The sequence below is a fragment of the Haliotis rufescens genome, unplaced genomic scaffold (genome assembly GCF_023055435.1).
Source record: "Haliotis rufescens isolate VD_foot unplaced genomic scaffold, xgHalRufe1.0.p SCAF_5, whole genome shotgun sequence".
NCBI classification, from domain to species: domain Eukaryota; kingdom Metazoa; phylum Mollusca; class Gastropoda; order Lepetellida; family Haliotidae; genus Haliotis; species Haliotis rufescens.
In genome coordinates, this window is record NW_025964223.1 from 55,953,082 (window position 1) to 55,975,678 (window position 22,597).

At 42.5% G+C, this 22,597-nt stretch overlaps 1 protein-coding gene across 1 annotated transcript; it reads right to left on the minus strand.

Moving 5' to 3' along the window:
* Positions 1-7,047: 7,047 nt before the first annotated feature.
* LOC124125466 lies at positions 7,048-14,075 on the minus strand. The gene is made up of 2 exons (XM_048383570.1): positions 13,961-14,075; positions 7,048-10,879 (listed from the first exon to the last, which is right to left on the minus strand). The coding sequence occupies exon 2, from the start codon at positions 10,858-10,860 to the stop codon at positions 7,657-7,659; it is 3,204 nt and encodes a 1,067-aa protein (XP_048239527.1). The 5' UTR covers positions 10,861-10,879; positions 13,961-14,075; the 3' UTR covers positions 7,048-7,656.
* Between the last annotated feature and the right edge of the window lie 8,522 nt (positions 14,076-22,597).

A 22,597-nucleotide genomic window follows, 5' to 3' on the forward strand; every position in this document is an offset into this window, starting at 1 on the left:
AACATTTATATAGAGTACAAAGACAAACAAATGAGAAAATATATCAAACTGATTCTTTTTATTTTTTTAAATATAAATTTTAGAATATCAAAGTCAACATATTAAATTGGCTCACATCTTTCTGCTCTGGGCTCCAAACATCCATATCATTCTTAATGTTCCATTTACTGACACACTCTGAAAACATATTCAATGTTTTGCAGTATTTGGCAAAATGGCCACAAAAATCCAATTAAGTTGTTCTGGGTATTTAGACAAGACATAATCAAACAAAACAATGTCGTCTATGGGTTTGACTCTCATTCGATGTGTTTGGAGATGGTCTTGAGCACAAATACTCATCTTGAGTTACAGCTGATTATGAGTTTTCATTGTTTCAGTGTATACTCAGTTTTGAAATAAAAACATCAATCTGTTTTGAGTAAATGTGATCAAAGTTCCATCTCTAACTTAGTGACCTTGACCTTTGATTGTGTCCTGACATGCAACATGAAACACTAAATAATCATATTATTTGAACAGAGAAAATTACCTTTCACCTTCTTTTCTTATGGAGACTGACATACAATCAGAGTTTTAGAACATTTGGTGCATCACAATCTGAGAACAAGTAAAAAGACTAATGTAGCCTCATCACCTGCTGCACTGATGCGGAAAGCCAATCAAGACACCTTGAACAAATCTGAATCTGCACTTCGCCATTACCATTCACACAGGCTTCCAGCTTTCAGAACCTTGTTCCTGACGAAAAAAATGTTTAAACATCGATGAATGTAAATTTTATTCACTTTTTAATAAAAAAAACTGACAAAAACACATTTTCCCATCCAAAACTGTCTTCCACAGGAGATATCACATGGGTGGGGCAAGTCATATCTCCTAGGGGAGATATCCCTACAATATAATTGCATTACATTGCTTTTCAGGCCATTGTGACATCATTGGTTACCATGACCTCAAAATCAAATGACATCACTAACCTCTCTGCCACTGAAGCTGGTTAGCTGAAATCAAGACACTGATTATTATTGTTTAGAAACTCAAAAAGTTGGCAAAATGATTTGGAATGGTCAACAGAATCCCACCCGTATTTTTTTATATCACACACATCAACGCACGTTGAAAACAGTTTTAAAATCCTTTCAAACGTTTAACAACTCATGTTGATATATCTGTTGACACATTTGATAAGAAAAGATTAGGGTGAGAATCTCTGTTTAAACAAACTATGATGTAACCATTTAAAAAAACAAGCATGCCAAATTCCAGCCTCAGAAGTCTCCAGTAGGAGCGGAGATGTCTACAGTACCAAAAATGAATTTTCATTTCAGAATTCAAGGTCATGGTCTAATTGCAATATTTAATATCTTGGTGAGTGAGTGAGTTAAAAATTAATGTCGCATGGGTATTATTTCAGCCATATACATATAATTCCCAACTTTAAACTCTTCATACGCCAAATTTCATAAAAATGTGAAAAAGAAGTTCGTAAACAATTTTTTAGAATGAATGGGGTCATCACTGGTGGGAGCAAGGATGCCAATTTTCAGGCTCAGGGATGCATCGTCACTATATAGCCGAAAGTTTGTTGATGTGACAAAAAAATCTTCACACACTCGCACATGGATGCAGCAGTTTTTGTGCAGGAAACAATTATAGACCATACAAGGGTGTCCTACAAAGCGATCTTAGCGTTAAGATTTAACCACAAGGCTACCCCACCGCTCCTATCAGTCATGAATGAAAAAAGATAAAAGATAAATATAATTCACTCCATGAGGCAAACATTATTTGGCATACAATTATGAATATTCTATTTATTAGTCCAGTATATTCAACAACAGATTACTAATTTCAAGGATTTGTCTATTAAGTCTCACAGCTTTACTGCTGCTGGCCAAGACAGTACATGGCATAATCACCTGTCATGATTTCACAGCAGTCGGAAGTGACATCACTATTTCTTCCAAGAGGAGATCAGAACATCATCATTCATTCGAGATGAAATCATTATGTCAACATCTGTCACCATGTGAGTGAGTGAGTGAGTGAGTGAGTGAGTGAGTGAGTATGGTTTTACGCCGCTTTTAGCAATATTCCAGTAATATCACAGCAGGGGACACCAGAAATGGGCTTTACACATTGTACCCATGTCGGGAATCAAACCTAGGTCTCCAGGGTGACGTGCGAACACTTTAACCACTAGGCTACCTGGCCGCCCCTGTCAACGTGGACATGATGCCAAGCATGGCGACCCATTGCAATACCTGTTATGTAAAATAGTGATGCAAATGAAGAGATATTTAAGTCACATGACCCAACTTCAGTCTAATTCAATGGTTTGTCTCACAAACTTAAGGGGAGGAAGTGAGTTTGGTTGAACACCATTTTGATCAGAACTTCAGTCATATCTCTGGGTCAGCTTAAATTGGGAGGAAAGTATGAATTGGTACAGGTCTTAGACATTTACAGATTTACAGACAGACAGACAATACATGAACTTCAATAGTCAATAGCCTCTTGATCTAAACATTACTACAATATACCATGAAGTAGGAGTTCTGTTGAAAAGACGTATTTATGGAACTTGTAGAAATATGTTTAGAGTGGACCTAAACTTTCATCAGTTAATATTACATTGATGAAAATAGTTTGTAAAGATCGTAAGAAACAGAGCTGTAAAGTTGGTCATCACAAAAGTCCAAGTGGGCAACCAAAGAATAGCCTTCTGTTACAAACACACTGGGGAAAAAGTTAAACAACCTTTATCATATATTTCCATAGAATACAGCCACCTTTTCAAATCATATCCCGTATCAATTTTCTTTGCTTTTGTCTGCAAAATCAGACCTTTCAGTCAGACATGATACCTCTCTCTGCATGAAGATCTGACGCCCTTGAGCGACCTTCGACCACCCAAACTAAATGAGCCAAAAAGATGTCAGCTTCTTCAAGATGATTTTGCTTCCTTCCTTTACCACCTCTATTTGGAAGTTTTGAATTGTACAAAAAGAAAACCCACAGAAAACAGAAGTATTCCTTTAATGTATCCCCTTTTGGGTGCAGATTGCATGGCATTTGGAAACACCAAGGTGTATCAATTATCCACATGAATAGAATGGCATGACTTTTGTTATTTACATTCAGACCTGATCTGTACAGTTTGTTTTCTAGATATAAAAATTGGATATGCTGGTCTGAATGCTTCCTGTGGAGGGCCCAGAGTAGTCAGATCTTCAAGCAGACAGGTACCATATTGGAGTCAATGATCTGATTTTAATGAGTGAGTGAGTGTGTATGGTTTTGCGCCACTTTTAGTAATATTCCAGTAATATCATGGCAGCGGACACCAAAAATAGGCTTCACACATTGTACCCATAGGGGCAATCAAACCTGTGTCTTTGGGGTAGGAAACGAATACTTAACTACTAGTCTACCCAACCATCCCTGATTTTAAAGAGACTGCCAAGAGACAAACATTGAAATACAGAAACCAATTTCGATTATCTAATGACATGTTTCGAAAGTGTTACACAGGAATTGTAATAGTGCTTGGGACCAGAGGGACAAACACACAGTGCCCTTGCGTCAACTCGCCAACAGTTATCCACATTATTTAAGACCTTAATCAGAGTGAGTGAGTTGGGTTTAACGCCTCTTTTAACAGTATTCCAGTCATATCGTGGCTTGTCAGCTTAATGTGGGAGGAAAGCCCGAAGTGATTAAGGTCTCAGATGTTTACCAATTCGGTGAAACCCACGAGCACGGGTATGGTGCTGACAAACCTAGAAACATAATCGGGGCAAACCGGGATTCTAACCCACAATCATAGGTTTCTGGCATGCCCAAGGGACGAAACTCTGCACAGTGAATCGCGGCCTTAGATAACTGGGCCACCCATGCCCTCACCTTAATCAGAATGAGGAGAATCTTATTTTTTGTTCTTGTTTGTTTGTTTGTTGTTTGACACCACACTTAGCAATATTCCAGCAATATGATGGTGGTCTGTAAATAGTGGAGTCTGGACCAGACAATACAGTGGTTGACATCATGAGCATCGATCTATGCAAATGGGAAACGAATGTGATGTAAATGTCTTTGAAAGATAATGGTAGTTTGGCATAAATATGCAAACAAAAAGGGGGCTGCACTTAAGTTGTTTTGGTGGTAAACTACTAAAGAACAGGCTTTGACTAAATACACACTATATGACTCCATTCATTTAAAAACCATTAAATTGCATACTTTGATTACTTGCATATTACTTTGAAGAACAACCATATGTTTAAAAAACTATGGAATATCCAGTAAATGCACGCTGATTTTGTCAAAGCTAATTAGAACCATAAAAAACTATGATGTCAAATAGCATAAGCGTAATTTACATGCTTTAGCTGTGTAACAGTATGAACTCATGTACGTTCTATCCAAATAATTGTACAAGTTCACAAGTTCAAAATTAATAAAAAAAAATCAGGCTTCGTTTACGGGTGAAATAACATTCTCACCATTTCAAAACATCTAAACACTTCTTTAGGGTGCATAAGGAATAAAAAATAACATGTTTCAGGTAACCTGACTGACCCATTGTTTATATCACAGGTGGAAATAGAGATAAGATACCCTTCTTTAACATTTTTTACCCAAAAAAATCAGCTTTTTGCAGCTTCAGCTATTTTGACCAACACATCCAAGAAAGTTTGCGAGTAACTTCTGTGCAAGCCATTTGTGTTAGACATAATAAAAAAAAAAAGTCAATAAATAAAAAAATACCCCGAGCTACCTGTCAGGTCCATGATAACATGGGAGTGCATGTTGTTTAATGCCACAGTCACCAATATGCAAGCAACCTAAATAATTGACTCTTGCCCAGTAACGGAAAGCATGAAGGATCCATGACATAGTGGCAGCGCGACACAGTCAGCCATGTCACATCATAGTGGCGCTGTCAACCATGACACCTCATCGCGGCAATGTGAAAGTCAACCATGTCTCCTCATAGTCGCAGAGTCAACCATGTCACCTCATTGTGGCACCATGACCCAGTCAGCCATGTCACCTCATAGTGGCACCATGACACAGTCAGCCATATCACCTCATAGTGGCACCATGACACAGTCAACCATGTCACCTCATAGTGGCACCATGACACAGTCAACCATGTCACCTCATAGTGGCACCATGACACAGTCAACCATGTCACCTCATAGTGGCACCATGACACAGTCAACCATGTCATCTCATAGTGGCACCATGACACAGTCAACCATGTCACCTCATTGTGGCACCATGACACAGTCAGCCATGTCACCTCATAGTGGCACCATGACACAGTCAGCCATATCACCTCATAGTGGCAGAGTCAACCATGTCACCTCATTGTGGCACCATGACACAGTCAGCCATGTCACCTTGTAGTGGCACCATGACACAGTCAGCCATATCACCTTGTAGTGGCACCATGACAGTCAACCATGTGACACAGTCAGCCATGTCACCTCATTGTGGAACCATGACACAGTCAACCATGTCACCTCATAGTGGCACCATGACACAGTCAGCCATGTCACCTCGTAGTGGCATCATGACACAGTCAGCCATGTCACCTCATAGTGGCACCATGACACAGTCAACCATGTCACCTCATAGTGGCACCATGACACAGTCAACCATGTCACCTCATAGTGGCACCATGACACAGTCAGCCATGTCACCTCATAGTGGCACCATGACACAGTCAACCATGTCACCTCATAGTGGCATCATGACACAGTCAGCCATATCACCTCATAGTGGCACCATGACACAGTCAACCATATCACCTCATAGTGGCAGAGTCAACCATATCACCTAATAGTGGCACCATGGCAGTCAACCATGTGACACAGTCAGCCATGTCACTTCATAGTGGCACCATGACACAGTCAACCATGTCACCTCATAGTGGCACCATGACACAGTCAACCATGTCACCTCATAGTGGCATCATGACACAGTCAGCCATATCACCTCGTAGTGGCACCATGACACAGTCAGCCATGTCACCTCATAGTGGCATCATGACACAGTCAGCCATGTCACCTCATAGTGGCACCATGACACAGTCAACCATGTCACCTCATAGTGGCACCATGACACAGTCAGCCATGTCACCTCATAGTGGCACCATGACAGTCAACCATGTGACACAGTCAACCATGTCATAGCATAGTGAAATCGTGACACACAGTCCGTAAAACACCGACCATCCAATACCAATTTAAGTTGGCTCTTTAGACCCAGCTTTTTAGACCCAGATTCACAAATGGAGACTTTGAATGGGCTCCCAAGATTAACATGATTATTCTTAAGATTTGTTTCATGGACTACCTGTTCAAAACAAAATACAGATAAACTGGCATCTTATCTGGATGAATAAAATAAAAAATCAAGCACTGATATCAATTTAAAAGGCATCCTTGATTAGCCAGTGCACCACATCTCCATTCCATCCTGATGAATACCCTGGACCCATCTGCTTCTATAGTTTTAGTGTTGAGTATGATTCTAATAACAGAATACAAGTTTAACAGTAGCCATCAAAAGACATCCCACTGATGTATGAGACATTCTGTGTAAAATGGTGGTGAATGACAGGGGTAAACACCTCTGGTCATATCAAACTCGTCTACATCGTTAACCGACTACAAAATCCCAGTTTCCACCCTTGCCGAACTAAGCTGGAATTTCTTAGCTTGATTGTATTGCCACCATTGGCTATAAGTAATGTCCCTTTTATGATGCTCCTATGGACCAATAATATTCCACCTCTCAAATCACTTGCATTTACTTCATACAAAATGGCGGCACCCAGTCAAGACGATCTGATCGATAATCAAAATGTATAAAGTTGGTTGGTTGGTTGGTTGGTTGGTTGGTTTGTTGTTTAACGCCGCACTCAGCAATATTACAGCTATATGACGGCGGTCTGTAAATAATCGAGTCTGGACCAGACAATCCAGTGATTGATATCATCAGCATCGATCCACGCAATTGGGATCGATGAAATGTATCAACCAAGTCAGCGAGCCTGACCACCCGATCCCATTAGTCGCCTTTTACGACAAGCATAGTCGCCTTTTACGGCAAGCGTGGGTTGCTGAAGACCTATTCTACCCAAGAATCTTCCAGCGGTATAAAGTAATAAAACAGGTGCATCAAATCACTTGAGTAACTTGATTAAAAAAGCATAAAGGATTTGGAAAATTCGGTTGACGACCAGTTGACAGTACACACGCTTTGCAAATCCTGCAGTCCACCGAAATCTGCACGTTGAAATCATGTGGTTTTAGAACCGGATGTCTAGCTTGTTCAACAATGTTGATTGGACTATGCATAGATGCCTTATTTGAGCCCAGTTCATCCAGGGTGGAAACTGGGTTTTTATAGACAGTTAATGCCCTTGCCTCAGGAAGATGACACGTCTACAACTCATTTCAGGTTTGTGGTTAAAGTAAGGCAACTATTCCTGCTAGATTTTCACTATTTCAGAATAGTATCTATCTCTGAGAATTGGTCCAGGGTATTCATATTGATAGGATGGTCATATCACATGCTGGATAATCAATGATGCTTAAAAGGTGACACAAGTCACATTGTCCATCCCAGAGGGAAGGATCAGGCGACATAGTGAGCATCGTAGACTTCATCCTCCCTGATCATGAACGCAGCAACATCCACAGGCAGACACACCTTCACTATGTCCCTCTCAACGCCCGGACCACATGGCGCACCCTTGGACAGACCAACAGTGATGTGAGCATCGTCCATCTGGGCACCGCTAGCAGTGTTTTCCTCAAACTTTTTTATCGACTCCCATGCCGGGAGTTTCAAGGACTGAAACCTATTCGCCTGGGCCTGCCTCTCCTGGTTGATAATGTTAAACCCCCTCTGCATCTCCATGCCGTTGACGGCCTCCAGCTGGTTCAGCTGGAACATGTGCTCCTGCTTCAGCTGCATCATCTGGTACTCTGTGAGAGCTGGACTGATGTATCCCCCGCACGTGGCAAAGAGCTGCCGTCTCTCCAGGTTCTGCTGTGTGCGGAGTGCCTGGAACATCTTTCCGTGCTTCGCCCTCAGTCTGTTCAGGAATGCCTCTTGATGCATGGTCATCACGTTCGACAGCCTCTTCTCCTCCGTTTGTATTTCTGTCAGCTGCTTCTGTAGCTCGGATTTTATGCTCTTTGTGCCGTCTCCAATGGCCTTACCAGGAGTGCCAAGTATCCGTGGTTTCTTTGGCTTTGGAGACCCAGATCTTGACGTGGTTTCTGAACATTCTGATATTGGAACAGACTTCTTTCTGAACAGGGGAGGAACTTTGCTATTACCCTCCAAGATGTAAGTCGGCTCCACTTTTCTGTCGGTACGTGTCTTCCTTACCCAGGAGCTGTAAGTAAGATTTTTGTCAGGTCTATGAATTCCCTGACTACCCCACTTAAGCCTCACACTTCTCATCAAGCCAGTTTCATATTCAAGGATATTTTTCTCAGTTGGGTAAATCCTTGCTTCTGATTTAATGCTAGTCTTTTTCGTTTCGGGTGCAGTTATTGGGCTCAAAATTATGCCCTGTTTCACATCTGAAACTGGTCTGTTTTGGGGCATGGCCTTCACGATGTTGGTGTTGCTTATTTTCTTGGTTCCTTCTGCATCTGCCACACTACTACTTCGGTCTTCAGTCTTTATCATCACTATGTTTTTCTTAACATCTTTATCTACCAAATCACTTGATGCAGAAACAGCACTTTCACTAATAACAACAAAACTTTCATCAACACATTTTCCCGGGCTATCAATGATAGTGAAGCTCCCATAATTGGTCACATCCTTTTCCTTCATCAGTTTCTCACAAATCTCAGAAATCATAGACTCTTGAAATGATTCAGAAGCAACGGTCTTCCCCCGTTGACTTTGAGCATGTTTACCTGAGATCAGCAATGAGTCTTCAACAACAGACGTGGACACTTGTGTTTTGACCACATTCTTCTTACTCTCACCTAGAACTCTCCTCACATCATCCTCGTCTTCTGTTAACGACAACAAAAAATCATCGCACAGAACATTTGGGGAAGGGAGCACAGCTTTATCTTTGGGTTCAGGTTTTACGTCATGCCCAGCTTCAACCTTCACTTCAGGTTGCTCTTTGAAAGTTTGAAGTGCCTCTGTAGATGCTTCAGGTACATCTTTTGATGCTTCAGGTTCCTCTGTTGATGCTTCAGGTACCTCTGTTGATGCTTCAGGTACCTCTGTTGATGCTTCAGGTACCTCTGTTGATGCTTCAGGTACCTCTGTTGATGCTTTAGGTACCTCTGTTGATGCTTCAGGTACCTCTGTTGATGCTTCAGGTACCTCTGTTGTTGCTTCAGGTACCTCTGTTGATGGTGCAGGAGCCACTGCAGATTCTTGAGGCACCGCAAGGGATGCTTCAGATACTGTTGTTGATGTTTCAGGTACCTCAGTTGCTGCTCCAGGTGCCTCTGAAGCAGGAACAGCATCTCCACCACCTTCCCAAGGACGTTCAGCAGGCTCAGCTGCAACTCCATGAGGCTCAGACTTGGCGGTCAAAGAAATGTCATCTGTCACTTCTTTCAAAATGTCCTGCTCAAGAGTTGTCTTGACAAGAGTTGCATCCAGTTCCTCCACTTCACTAGCTGATGCTTCAGTGGCTGTCGAGGTCAACTCTCCTTCCTCTCTTTCACTATCACTTCTCAACAGTTTCCGTTTCCGTTTTCTCATATTGACGGGTACTGCCTTAACAGGCGTAGCCTGCGATGTTGCACAATCATCACTTTCAAGTAGCGTATCACTAAGCTCTCCTGATTCCTTGCTAGTAAGACTACTTCTGGAGTGTGACAGTGAACTCACAACCTTACTCAAAGCACAACCGAACCCATCCTCCCTCGTTTCTTTTAAGCACTTATTACTGTTAATCTGCAATACACTTTGACTGACTGGATCTGTATGGACAATAGAATCAGTCATGGTCGCATCATACGTATCTAACACAATTAACCTAGATATAGCTGTAGCATTGTCATCATCAGAATCTGCTTCCTCCTCCTCATCATCATCAAGATCACTGCAGATAAACTTATCCAATCCAAGAATGTCAGCACTTGGTTCAGGATCAATCTCTACAGTGCTCTCATCAAACACATGCCTACTCTTGTGAACCCCCGTGAAACGCCCCGACATGGCTGAAGACATCAAAGTCTGCGCAAAGTACCTCTCATCACCTATATCGGCAGCTCGAGATGGTCCAGGTAAGATGCTTATTGCAGGCTTCTCAGTAGTTGACACAATATCTCCCACATTAATGCGACTGATATTTGTCAGAGTTTCATTGTTTTCTTCAGCCATGGACCCCCCACAGATCCGGGACACCTCCAACAAAAGATCTTCGTAGGTTTTCCCGTCATCATAGATGTTCTCATACGAGGTGAAGCTGTCCCCGTCCTCAGCTTGCATCTCAAGGTCAGGCCCCGAGGGATACAACAAACCCCTCCTTCTGCTGTTGTATACTGGACAGTGAGTTGTGTCAGTAATGGGTGTGCTCTGAGCTGTGCCCATCCAGGTGTGTGTCAGGGGGGTCACTACTGCCACCTCCTGCTCGGCTCTCTTGATGGGACTCAGGTTGTTCAACAGACTCCTTTCCTGGATACCTGCTGAGTCCTTGGAGGTTCTAACAGCCCCTGATGCTTCTACTGCATGCGGAGACCTCTGCCCCACGCCGGAACACATGCTGAGGATTGTCTTCTCCAGGTCCTCCATTGTTTCATCCGCTCTCTCAACATCTCCATCCATTGCTACGCGATTGTCGGACATATTTGTCTCATTAAGTAGTCTGAAAACAAAGAAAACATCCAATTAGGGACCGACCATTCAATGCCCAAGGGAATGTCTGATGTCTTAACACAGTAGGATTCCATCTTGTCATGCTTCTAGTACCATCCAGATCAAGTTTACAGGTAACCAGCCTTCTGGTTTGGCCACAAGTCTGAAACCTGAGTCTGTTCGGTCTAGCCGGATCAGTTAATAAAATACCATTTCATAACATTAAAATGATGCCACAAGCTGATTTTGGGCTTGTAGACTCCAATAAAATTGGCACAGTAACGTAATTTTCAAAAGCAGAACTTTTCATTTGGAAGTGTTTGACACTTAGGTGACACTGTATATATTTTCTACACTCATGATATTTCAATTACAAAGAAATACAAAAAGTCAATTTTGCTTTCTTGGAAAACCTCATTGACTCAAATGATGCTGAAATTATAAATTTTACATTAAATGGTATATTTATATAATTATCCTATCTCATTCTTTGCATTCCTTCCTTCTTTAAATGCCTATGTCGAAACGTGCTAGAACAAAGTTTCCAGCTTCGAAAACTTTTCACCCAAACACATCCCAGCATCACCATGGTCACTACCCAAACAAATGGGTCACACACTGTAATCTTCTGTGTATGTGTGTGACCTTTCACGACTTGATCACCTGAATACTAGAGGGGCTGTGATGCAGGGATGGTCAGGTGGGCATATAAGTGGGATAAGTATATAAATATACAATTGAATTTACAAATTTTTAAACTTATCCTATCTCACACTATGCATTTATACCCCAGTTGGAAGGAGGGGCACAGATACCCCAGCCTGTAGAGACTACAACTGGGAGACATACACGAGGAAGCTGGTGTTAAACAGCGATAGCAACAAAGAATCCATGTCACTGCCTGGTGTCGTGAAGACAAGAACTCGTGAGTTGGTAAAAACAGCGTAACAGGCAATGCGACCCCTTTACGCTAGTGGCACATAACATCATGAAATCAGGTATACCGTATATTGCTGTGTGGAAGGAGGGCTTTTCATACCTACAAATAGGGGGATTTTAAGGCTGGGGGGGGGAGAGATTTTTTATGAGATTTCTCCCCAACACATAACATCCGGACAAACACACCACTATGAGCAGAGTCAAAACTCTGTTGGTTCAGCAAAGTCTAATTTGTTTCCATGGAAACAAGGAAAAATCAAATGTTGAAAAATTCCAATATGGCAAAAGGCACTTCTTCAGCCCTTGGTAAATACATGTACCAGTTTTGGGTGAAGAGTCTTTCACGGTTTGAAGTTCAGGAAATGACACCTTCTCCCCACCCCCCTTTTGAGACTAAGTCTAAATGTCTCCATGGAAATAAAAAAAAATAAAAATGCAAAAAATCCGCAAATAGCAAAAGGCACCACTTCAGCATCTGTTTAATACATCTGCCAAGTTTCATTAAAAGATATTGAACGTTTTTGAGTTGTGCTCCGGAAACGAAATACACCCCCGTATGAGAATAAGTTGTTTCCATGGAAATAGAGAAAAATATAAATGCCAAAAATCTGTCAGTATTAAAAGGCTCTCTTAAACTGGAATCACCATGAAGATGGTGCACAGCACTGGACAGCGAATTGCACACCTTAGGTGAAAATAACAGAAATTAAACTCACATCGTCTCTTACAAACACACATATTTGTGAAATTGTGAAATAAAACAAGTAAGAAATTAGACCCCTACTGCGAGTGTGTGTCGCTCGTAATTTTTCCTTCTTGCAAAACTTGCCAGAATTACAGTATTTGAAAGGCTGGACTTCCTCAGAAATAACATCTATGTAAAATGTGGGGTTAAGACATTTAGCTATTTTGTAGGAAAACACTGTGTTCAGAAGTGGCCAAGATAGCTATTTAACAAAACATTTACTCTGTTATTAAACATGTCACCACCTCACGAAGGTTATGATATGATAGACAATCAAATAATACATTTGGGAGTGATATCATGGTTAGAGTGAGTGAGTGAGTGAGTTATTATTTAAAGTCACAGCAGCAATATTTCAGCCATATCGTGTATCATGGTTAGATAAAAAACAACATGCTGTATCATGTGATAACTGTGACCATGTAAATAAACCATATATATTACTACAAAAATCGTTTTTATCATTATGAAAAATAGAGGTGCCGTTTTTGCCCGACACATAGTAGCCGTTTTCGCCAGAGAAATCGGTGACGTTTTGCTGAGGTGCCGCTTTAGACTGAGCACGAGCAAACGTTTTAACCACAAGCTACCTGACTGCCCGTCCCCTGTAAGAAATATTGATGGTTGTATTTGATAACACTAATGATCTTCAGACTGATCAGGATCCTTCTGTTTGTTGGCAGGCCCCAAGCAGGACAGTGATATTGCGGAAAACAAGGGACTTCTTTTCATATTCGGCTGCAGCGTTTCCCCCTTTAATATCACTGTCCTGCTTCATGGGCCTGTGCTGCTGGGCAAGTGATGGCCTGCTAACTGTGAAAATGATGGGTCCACTTGCAATGACCAGCTTATTTCACGTTGCTCAGAAATGGAGGGTCATAACCATGATTACCAGTATGTGAACACTGAGTTGTATTCTCAAAAACGTAGATATATTTGACAAAATCAGAATCAATATTCATAAACTACATAGCCGAGAGCTACGATTGGGTCCAACAGTCAAGACATAACCCTACTACATGTCTTGATTGTCTGATCCCATCGCGGCTCACGGCAAAACTACATCAGGCCCACCGGTAACCAACCAGCTGCAACTACGCGAATTTGTGATTGGTAGATCTACATTCTTTCAAAAAGTTTAGATTGCGACTTTTCCTTCCTTTTTTGTCCACCTTGTAACTACATCGCATGTATTGCACATCAGGCTACAAACACTGGTAAGTTAACTGTGTTTAAAGCACTTAATATTATCGATCTTGCACACAAGCGCGCAAATGCAAATGCACCGAAAATAGGGACCATCATCATGGGTGAAATAAGTTTGTCATTGCCACAAGCTGTGTCACACAATCATGATGTAGTAGTAATATCAATTATATAATACATTTAAATCAGTTTGACAATTACCTGGATAAATGTAAGGTTATTTACTTTGCCAACCATTGAAAGAAAATATTAGCTCATGTTCATCTCCTCAACGGGTAGATTGATGGTGTTCCTTCGATTTGACGGAAGTGACGTCAGGTCGAAAATTCAAGTGCCAACCGCTACAAAAAACATAATGGACTGTCGAAAATGTTGATTCATTGGAATTGATGACGGAGGTGACGGAAAGAGATAAAACATGCCAGATCAGAACTGGGATTTCGTAAAAATGGGTTAATCCAATCTTATCAATATACTTGGCAATCGTTTCCTAAAATCAGCTTATTTTTTGCCGTTTTGAGGGGGGGGGGGGGGGGGGGGGGGGTGGACATACGTCATAAACTGCTAGTATATAATTCGGAAAACAATTTGCGTTTGCTTACCTATACTAAGACAAATAACTGTTACGTTGAAAGCTTGTTACCATTTCTTAACTTCTATATTTTGTTGTGAAGTCCATTTCTGGTGTCCCCCGCCGTGATGTAATATTGCTAAAAGCGGCGTAAAACCATACTCACTCACTCTATATTTTGTATTTTTATTCGCCAACGTGATTAGTACTGTTCGAAAACGGGTGTTTATACACCCCTGCACTCCCCTCGTAGTCCCCATGTATGGGCAGCACAAAAAGAATAAAATAATAAATTCTAGCAAAATAGCCACAAATCTTTTTTTTGCATTTGAATACGCAGTGCAATGCTATTGAAAAAAGCTACGGCAATTCAAAAGGTTCATTTATCTCTGTCAAACACCACCATAACCCTGGTTCAACAACATTCAAATTGAGATTGATACATGATCAACTTTGACAGCTTGCAATGGCATGCAAGTCAGTATTTTATCACTCTTTCTAAAAAAGAATTTGTCCTGCCAATAATTGGTTTATCTCCTTGAGCGTAATTTTTTTCTTGCGACCGCTATACTTGTAAAAACGGGTGTTAAACAACAAACAAAACTTGTAAAAACATAGTCCTGCGTCATGACTGTGGAATATATATATAGGCAAGTCTAGATCAAACTAAACCAAGTCTAGTGTCCTTGATGAAAACAGCAGAGGAGGAAAGGTTCTTTAATAATAATTACAATTATCTTAAAAGAAATGTTTTCATTGACTAAGTGTTGCTTGACAACGGTGTAAGGATCTATACCTTTACAGTAATTAAAGAAGTTGTTATCCATAAATTGTCTCTACTAAGCGTTAACTGCAGAGGAGGAAAGGCTCTTCTGAAAAAAACTACAACAATTATTTTAAAGAAATGTTTTCATAGACTAAATGTTCGTGCAGTATAAACATTATGAGAGGGGTTCGGGAACGCGTTTGGTTGCATGTGTAGGTTAAAATATTTTTAATGCTTTATGCTATATTCGTTAAAAACGTGTGTAGGAATCCGATAATTACATTAAATATACAGGGGTTGTTATACATTTCTTTCATAACGGCATTTTTTCTGATGGAAAATGTCGAAAAGTGTTAAGATTTCCATTTTAATTGAAATTGGATATGTTCAAAACTCATTAAAATGAAATATTTGACTCCGATACAATTCATCTCTGCCTCACGGAGAGGGGTATATCGTGTCGGAGTAAAAACTCTGAATTCCAGAGAGGTATCGTATTGGAGTAGAAGATTTTATTGAACATCCAACGAGGTACTAATGATTACGGAAAATGTGTCACGAGTGAAAACTATGTTGATTGATAAGTGCCATATACTCCGTAATCACGAGCACCATGTGGGTTATTCTATTTATTATTCATTATTCTCATTTTCAACACATTAATATGAAGATACAAACCTGAACTCGTAGTACATTTCAGTAAGAGGTCGTATTTGTCTCCCACGCAGATCATGCATTACAATACAAAGTGAGTGAGTGAGTGAGTTGGGTTTAACGCCGTTTTTAACAGTATTCCGGTTATATCACGGCGTGTCAGCTGCATGTGGGAGAAAAGCCCGAAGTGATGCAGGTCTCAGACGTTTACCACTTCGGTGAAACCCACGAGCACGGGTATGGTGCTGACAAACCTAGAAACATAATCGGGGCGAATCGGGATTCGAACCCACACTCATAGGTTTCTGGCGTGCCCAAGGGACACAACTCTGCACAGCGAATCGCGGCACCTTAGACGACTGGGCCACCCGTGCCCCCCAATACAAAGTGACCTCATTCAGTTTGTACCCGTGAAGATCCGGGCTAGAATTGGTCTTTAGCAACCCATGCTTGCCGTAAAAGGCGACTATGCTTGTCGTAAGAGGCGACTAACGGGATCGGATGGTCAGGCTCGCTGACTTGGTTGATGCATGTCATCGATCCAAATTTCGTGGATCGATGCTCATGATATCAATCACTGGATTGTCTGGTCCAGACTCGGTTATTTACAGACCGCCGTCATATAGCTGGAATATTGCTGGGTGCGGCGTTAAACAAAAAAACCAAAACCCATTACACTTACACCATTGCCCCCGTATCTACTAAAGCCTCTATCTGTACGCGTCCTATCTTTACCACTGTAACTAAGCCTCCCAGTTCTTTTCCAGTTACTTCGTTAACCGTGTCTTTACTCCCTGCATGACTACGGCTATGGTCAACAGGGTTAACAGTTTCCCTGGTTCGGTCTGTCATTATATCTACGCCGACACTTCCTCTGGGTGTGTCCCACTGCCCTGCAGTAGGAGCATAAGGGCGACCCGTCGTGAGCCCATTCATAAATTGGGGTGCTTTGGAAACCTCGATGACTATAGTCGGCTCTGATTTGGCAGTCGGGTACCCTGGTCGTCCGGTCACCACATTGATCCGCTTGCACCCCTCCCCTTGGGTTCGTTAGACTGTCCTTGCGACTGGCTTATCTCTGGCCTGTTTGGGGCGGTTGAGGCTGGATTTTAGTCATAATTGTGCACTTTGGGTTAAAAGCACCAAACTTGGCACACTTATACATTGAACCATCCCGAACATTTCTGGATATGGATCCACCTCAGCAGCGCCCCCTGGTGGCTGAAAATCCAAGATGGCCGCCAACTCGGCTGAAGTCTCAATTTAACTGATGTCAATCTATGCTCAATGTATCATAAATATCGGGTCAAATTCAGTAATTTATTGAGGGTCAGTTTAAAAAAATGATGTATCTAACTTAAATCCATTATGCGGCGCCCCCTGGTAGCTAGTCGGTCGTGGTTTTCCCACATGGTGACTAGGGTGAGTCTGCGCTATGTTCAAGGATAACATATACGCTCCATACTCTGCGCCAGCATCTCTGTCCTGTGAGTCAGAGCCTCCGTCTGCCTTTGCAGGGCCTCATACCTAGCATCTTTTCCTAAAGTGTCTACTTCCATAGGGGTTTCCTCCCTGTGCCGCCTTAGGTCTTCCTCACAGCGTCCCTTAGGTCCGTAGGATGTTCCCTAATTAGTCTTCTCGCTACATGGTTTTCACGGAGACCAACACGAATATATCCACCAATTTTCCTTGAATAATCGGGGAATTTCGCTCGGCCGCACTGTTGCACTCATCTGCTAGCGACATGAGTAAATCTGCATACCCTTGCACTACTTCTCCCGATGCTTGCTTAAGTTTTTTAAGTTTGTGTTGTGCGTATTGCACATCGCTTAGGTCGCTAAACCTGTCTTTTAGGGCCGTTTTTAAGTCAGCCCAGGAAATGTCGGGGTTTTCCCTAACTTTCCTCACATGGAAATCCGCTGCTGGTCCTACTGCCGTCTGTATGGTTAGTGCATGTGCACTTAGCCTTGTCGGGAGCGCTAACTGAAATGCAGGCCTTGTCCACCTCCTTTAGCCAGTCGACCCGTGAAGATTGCTGGGTGCGGCGTAAAACAACAAACCAAATCCTTTAGCCAGTCAGTAAACCGTTTATATCCCTCCCCCGAATAATTTCTTACTTGTTGCGGCAGTCCTTGTGCCTGAATAGCCTTCTCTACTCTGGTTAAATGGGTAGCCACTAAATCCGCGGGAAGATCGGGTACTCTTTCATTTCCTTCCGCCATTCTAATTTGCTTTTACTTATTTTACTCTTTACTTATCGTCCTTATCCTCCTAACCCTTAGGTAATCTCTTCTTTCTTCCCCTGCTATGTATTCTCTCCCTCCTTAATCTTTCCCTGGAAAAGAACTGGGAGGCTTAGTTACAGTGGTAAAGATAGGACGCGTACAGATAGAGGCTTTAGTAATTACGGGGGCAATGGTGTTAGTGTAGTGGGTTTTGGTTTTTTTGTTTAACGCCGCACCCAGCAATATTCCAGCTATATGACGGCAGTCTGTAAATAATCGAGTCTGGACCAGACAATCTAGTGATTGATATCATGAGCATCGATCCACGCAATTGGGATCGATGACATGCATCAACCAAGCCAGCGAGCCTGACCACCCGATCCCGTTAGTCGCCTTTTACGACAAGCATAGTCGCCTTTTACGGTAAGCATGGGTTGCTGAAGACCTAGTCTACCCCGGAATCTTCACGGGTCATATCCCTAGGTAGAATGTTAGCGTTCATACTATTTTCTCCAATTTATACATCTAAACCTATGCATTCCTACTCAGATAACCTATTTTAATTTCTCAAATCTCCATTTGCCAGGTATTCCCTTTGTTTTACTATTTCCTTTCCCCTGCTTGGTACCTCTCCCTTTATCTTCTCTAGCCTTCTTTTTCTTTCTCTGCGTCCTCCGCCGCTATTGTGTGTCCCGGCGATCATCTTCCTTCTCTGTACCTGCTTTTTTTTGTCTCGCTATCCAGTTCCGTAGTACCGGGGACAACTTCACCCACTCCTTCAGATCGCTCTCTATTAAATCCGCACTAAAGGGACATACTCTGGCTACAATAGTCGCAGACCTTCCTATGTTAGTCGACTCACTTCTGGGGCCATTAGATTCTGGATTCATACTACTTCCATCAATTACCTTTCCAAGACTACGTATTTATATACTCACGCGCAAAAGAAACGCAAGTCGAGTATGCAGTATACATGTTATTTATTTTCAACAGTAAAGACAAGAAATACTCATAGGGCAAGGTTGACAAAAATTTGACTGAAGTCAGTTTCATGGATTAAAAGGCAGATGACATACAAAAAAATTCAAATGTTAAGGGCTTACACAGTTTCGGGTCAATACCCAAAATGCCAGTCAATGTGTGACCACCATTAGCATTGATCACTGCCACACATCTCCTGTACATTGAGTGGATCAGACGATTTGTGAAGGCCCTAGGGATGCTCCTGCACACATCCAGAGCAGCTGTGCGTAGTTCATCGGCAGTTGTAGGGATTGGGCGCACATTGTGCAGACGCCTTTTAACCTCATCCCACAAGTGTTCGATGGGGTTCAGATCTGGGCTGAGGGCTGGCCACGGTAGAACACGGATGTTGTGTTGTTGCAGAAAGGCCATGGTAGCTCTGGAAACATGTGGACGAGCGTTGTCCTGCTGGAAAATGTGTTGTTGATGTTGTGCAAAAAATGGAACAACGTGGGGTCTGATCACTTGGTCGGTATACCGCGGAGCAGTGACGCCGTGTCCCCGACCTTGACCAACATTCAGAAAGCACATGGGTCCAAGTCTCGCATTAAGTCCAATCCCTGCCCATATCATGACGCTAGGTCCACCCCATGGATCCCTTTCCATAACGTTTCTGTCAGCGAAACGATCACCTCGACGCCGCCAAATTCTGACTCTTCCGTCTGCATGGGAGACACAAAAGCGACTTTCATCAGAGAAGATGACACGCCTCCACTCACGATGACGCCAATTGTGATGACCCTGTGCCCACTGAAGTCGTGCTTGTCGATGCCGTGGTTGGAGAACAGGACGACGTGCTGGTCGGCGACATCCGTGGTTGTTGGAACGGAGACGTCGGATCACAGTGTCCCGGCTAATGTGTCGATTATGTGTTCCTATGGTCTGTCGAGCACTTTCACTTGCAGTTAGGAACGGATGTCGCTGGTGTTGACGGGTAATCTGCCGATCTTGTCGAGGTGTGGTGACCCTAGGACGATCGCTCCGAGGAAGGTCATCTGTGGTCTGTGTAGCATTGTATCGATGCAGGAGACGGTAAATTGTGGTTATGTTAGCGTTGAAATGACGGGCAACATCTTGGACAGACTCTCCAGCTTCGAAAAGGTCCGATAGCCTAGTTTCTCTGAATTTGAGTTAGGCGTGGCATTGTTGACCAAGGAGTGGTAGGTCCAAGAATCGGCCACAGTTTCATACCCACTACAGTTCGTGATAGTTCGTGCATTTTCGATTTCGCGAGAAATGGGTGCATGATACCCACATATTCATTGAAATGGTGCGTTTTGGCGATTCGTTTTTTATGTTGCGTTTTTACTCGGGGCTTCCAAAATGCAACCAAAAATATTGATAACATCATCAGGCTTCACTACATGCTAAAACTCGTATCAATTTATGGTTCCGTGTTTGTTACCTATTTGCTTAATACCACTTGCGTTTCTTTTGCGTGTGAGTATATAAACCCCTGACTTGATTTCTGGTCGGTTAATTTCCAATAAATTTTCACATACTACAGACCAGCAGAGCAAATCAATCAATTAAGGGTAAAACTTACCTTGAGAGATTTTACCCAATTATGCTCTCGGTTCCTGGAGTACTCCTGGTTGGAGAGTTGCCTTCCAAGAATCCGGGTCACGGCACCATAAAATCTTCTCGGTGATCGTCTAGGTTGTAACCGGGTTCTTTATATTGATCTTCACATCCAGGAGACACCACGGCAGGAACGAGACAACTATTCAAACAGATACTCCGCAAACGTACTGGAAGTATTCTGTATTACTTAGGGGGGGGGGGGGGGGGGGGGGGGTCGGGTAGCCTAGTGGTTAAAGCGTTCGCTCGTCACGCCGAAGACCCGGGTTCGATTCCCGACATGGGTACAATGTGTGAAGCCCATTTGTGGTGTCCCCCGCCGTGATATTGCTGGAATATTGCTAAAAGCGGCGTAAAAACAAACTCACTCACTCACTCACTGTATTACTTAGGAGCGCAGTAACCTCTGACCTATCTACTGTCGTCCCGTAAACCGTTCCTCGATTGTAGGTTTTCAAACTCTGTTTATCCCTCAAACTTCTCCACTTCAGTCTAATGATAAATTAATATGACGTCACAAGGTTGACTAGCACGTGGACACGACGTTAAATTTCATCTCACCTCACCTCACCAGCACGTGAGCCCGTTCTGGTTCTCATACTCTAAAACTATTTATTAGTCTGAAGATTGAGTAGTAAAACAGCTTCTTAGTGACTTATACTGGATTCTGACCTCGTACTCCTAGGCTAACCCTATCTATTAATTCCTGGATTTATCTTCTAACTTACATTTATGTGATTCGGGCCGGTTTCTCCCTTGTTCGTCTCAAATATTTAAACTAAACTAATAGTTTCTCTTAAATCACCTTGGCTGTTCTGTGACAACCTTAGCTCTCCACACCTCCCCGAGATTTTGTATTCCTTCCCGTACTCTGCACCCTGTCAGTTAATTCAGAAAAACGATTACTTAACTATAATTGGTCGCCACGTGCGCTCTCGTATGATATACTTTGGGTACATTTAATGGTTGTACATATCAATACATTTACATACATTCATATTATATTCAATTTAACACTTTCCATACACACAGATAATTCATGGACAATATATCACTTTTAAATTATCTTTATTTAAAACCTGGAGCACAACTACAGGTTACACTGTCGAAGACATTGAGTTTGTGAAGCCTTCTACTGAGGATGCTAACCCCAACCGTCTAAGGTGAGGTGAGGTGAAATGGGGTTTAACGTCGCGTCCAAGATTATTGCTCTTATGTATAGCGACGTGCATGTACGTGTGTGTGTTTGTGTGGCTGCTTGTGCTAGCCCGGACTGATGCCGATTTAAAGTGCTAGCTCACTGAGATACCATGTCGCAGTTTAACATGAATACCCCACTCAGACACAGTATACTCACTCCGAGCCGACCAGTCCTTGTTTTAGCCCCTTAATGCCGAGCGCCAGACGGGGTAACAACAGGTACCATCTTTTAACGTCTTTTGGTATGACGCGGCGGGGGATCGAGCCCCGGACCTTCCGCTCTCCGGGTGGACGCTCTACCACTAGACCATGGAGGCGGTCTTTCAACATGGAGATATACTAGATTTGAACATTTCATGGCATCCTTCGTACTGCACTGCGGAATACCGCTGAGCAGGGCTCGCGTCTGGCGTACTGAAGAAGAGGGTCGTCATCCTCCCTTGGTGTCCCCTGCCATGATATTGCGGGAATGTTGTTAAAAGTGACTTAGAACCATACTCGCTCACTCCTTCACTTTCACGTTATGTATCTATTTACAAATCACATACCGTGAAAGACGTGCAATGTATCAGCTATATGACGGGGGATCTGTAAACAATCGAGTCTGCACCACACAATCCAGTGATTTGCATCAGTAGTACCGATCCACGCAGTTGAGATACGACCATGTGCAATCAAACAAGTCACCGACAACCCGTCCATTTTGTCGCCTTTTACGACTAGCAGAGGTCGCTGGGCACATATTCTAACCTGGAATTACAATACCATCAGTGGCATGTTTTTGGAACTGTTCTGTAATGCCCGTCGCACTGCGACTA

What these genes read in the sequence shown, in the direction of transcription:
- LOC124125466 (XM_048383570.1), bottom strand. Translation starts at nt 10,860, where the DNA reads ATGTCCGACAATCGCGTAGCAATGGATGGAGATGTTGAGAGAGCGGAT.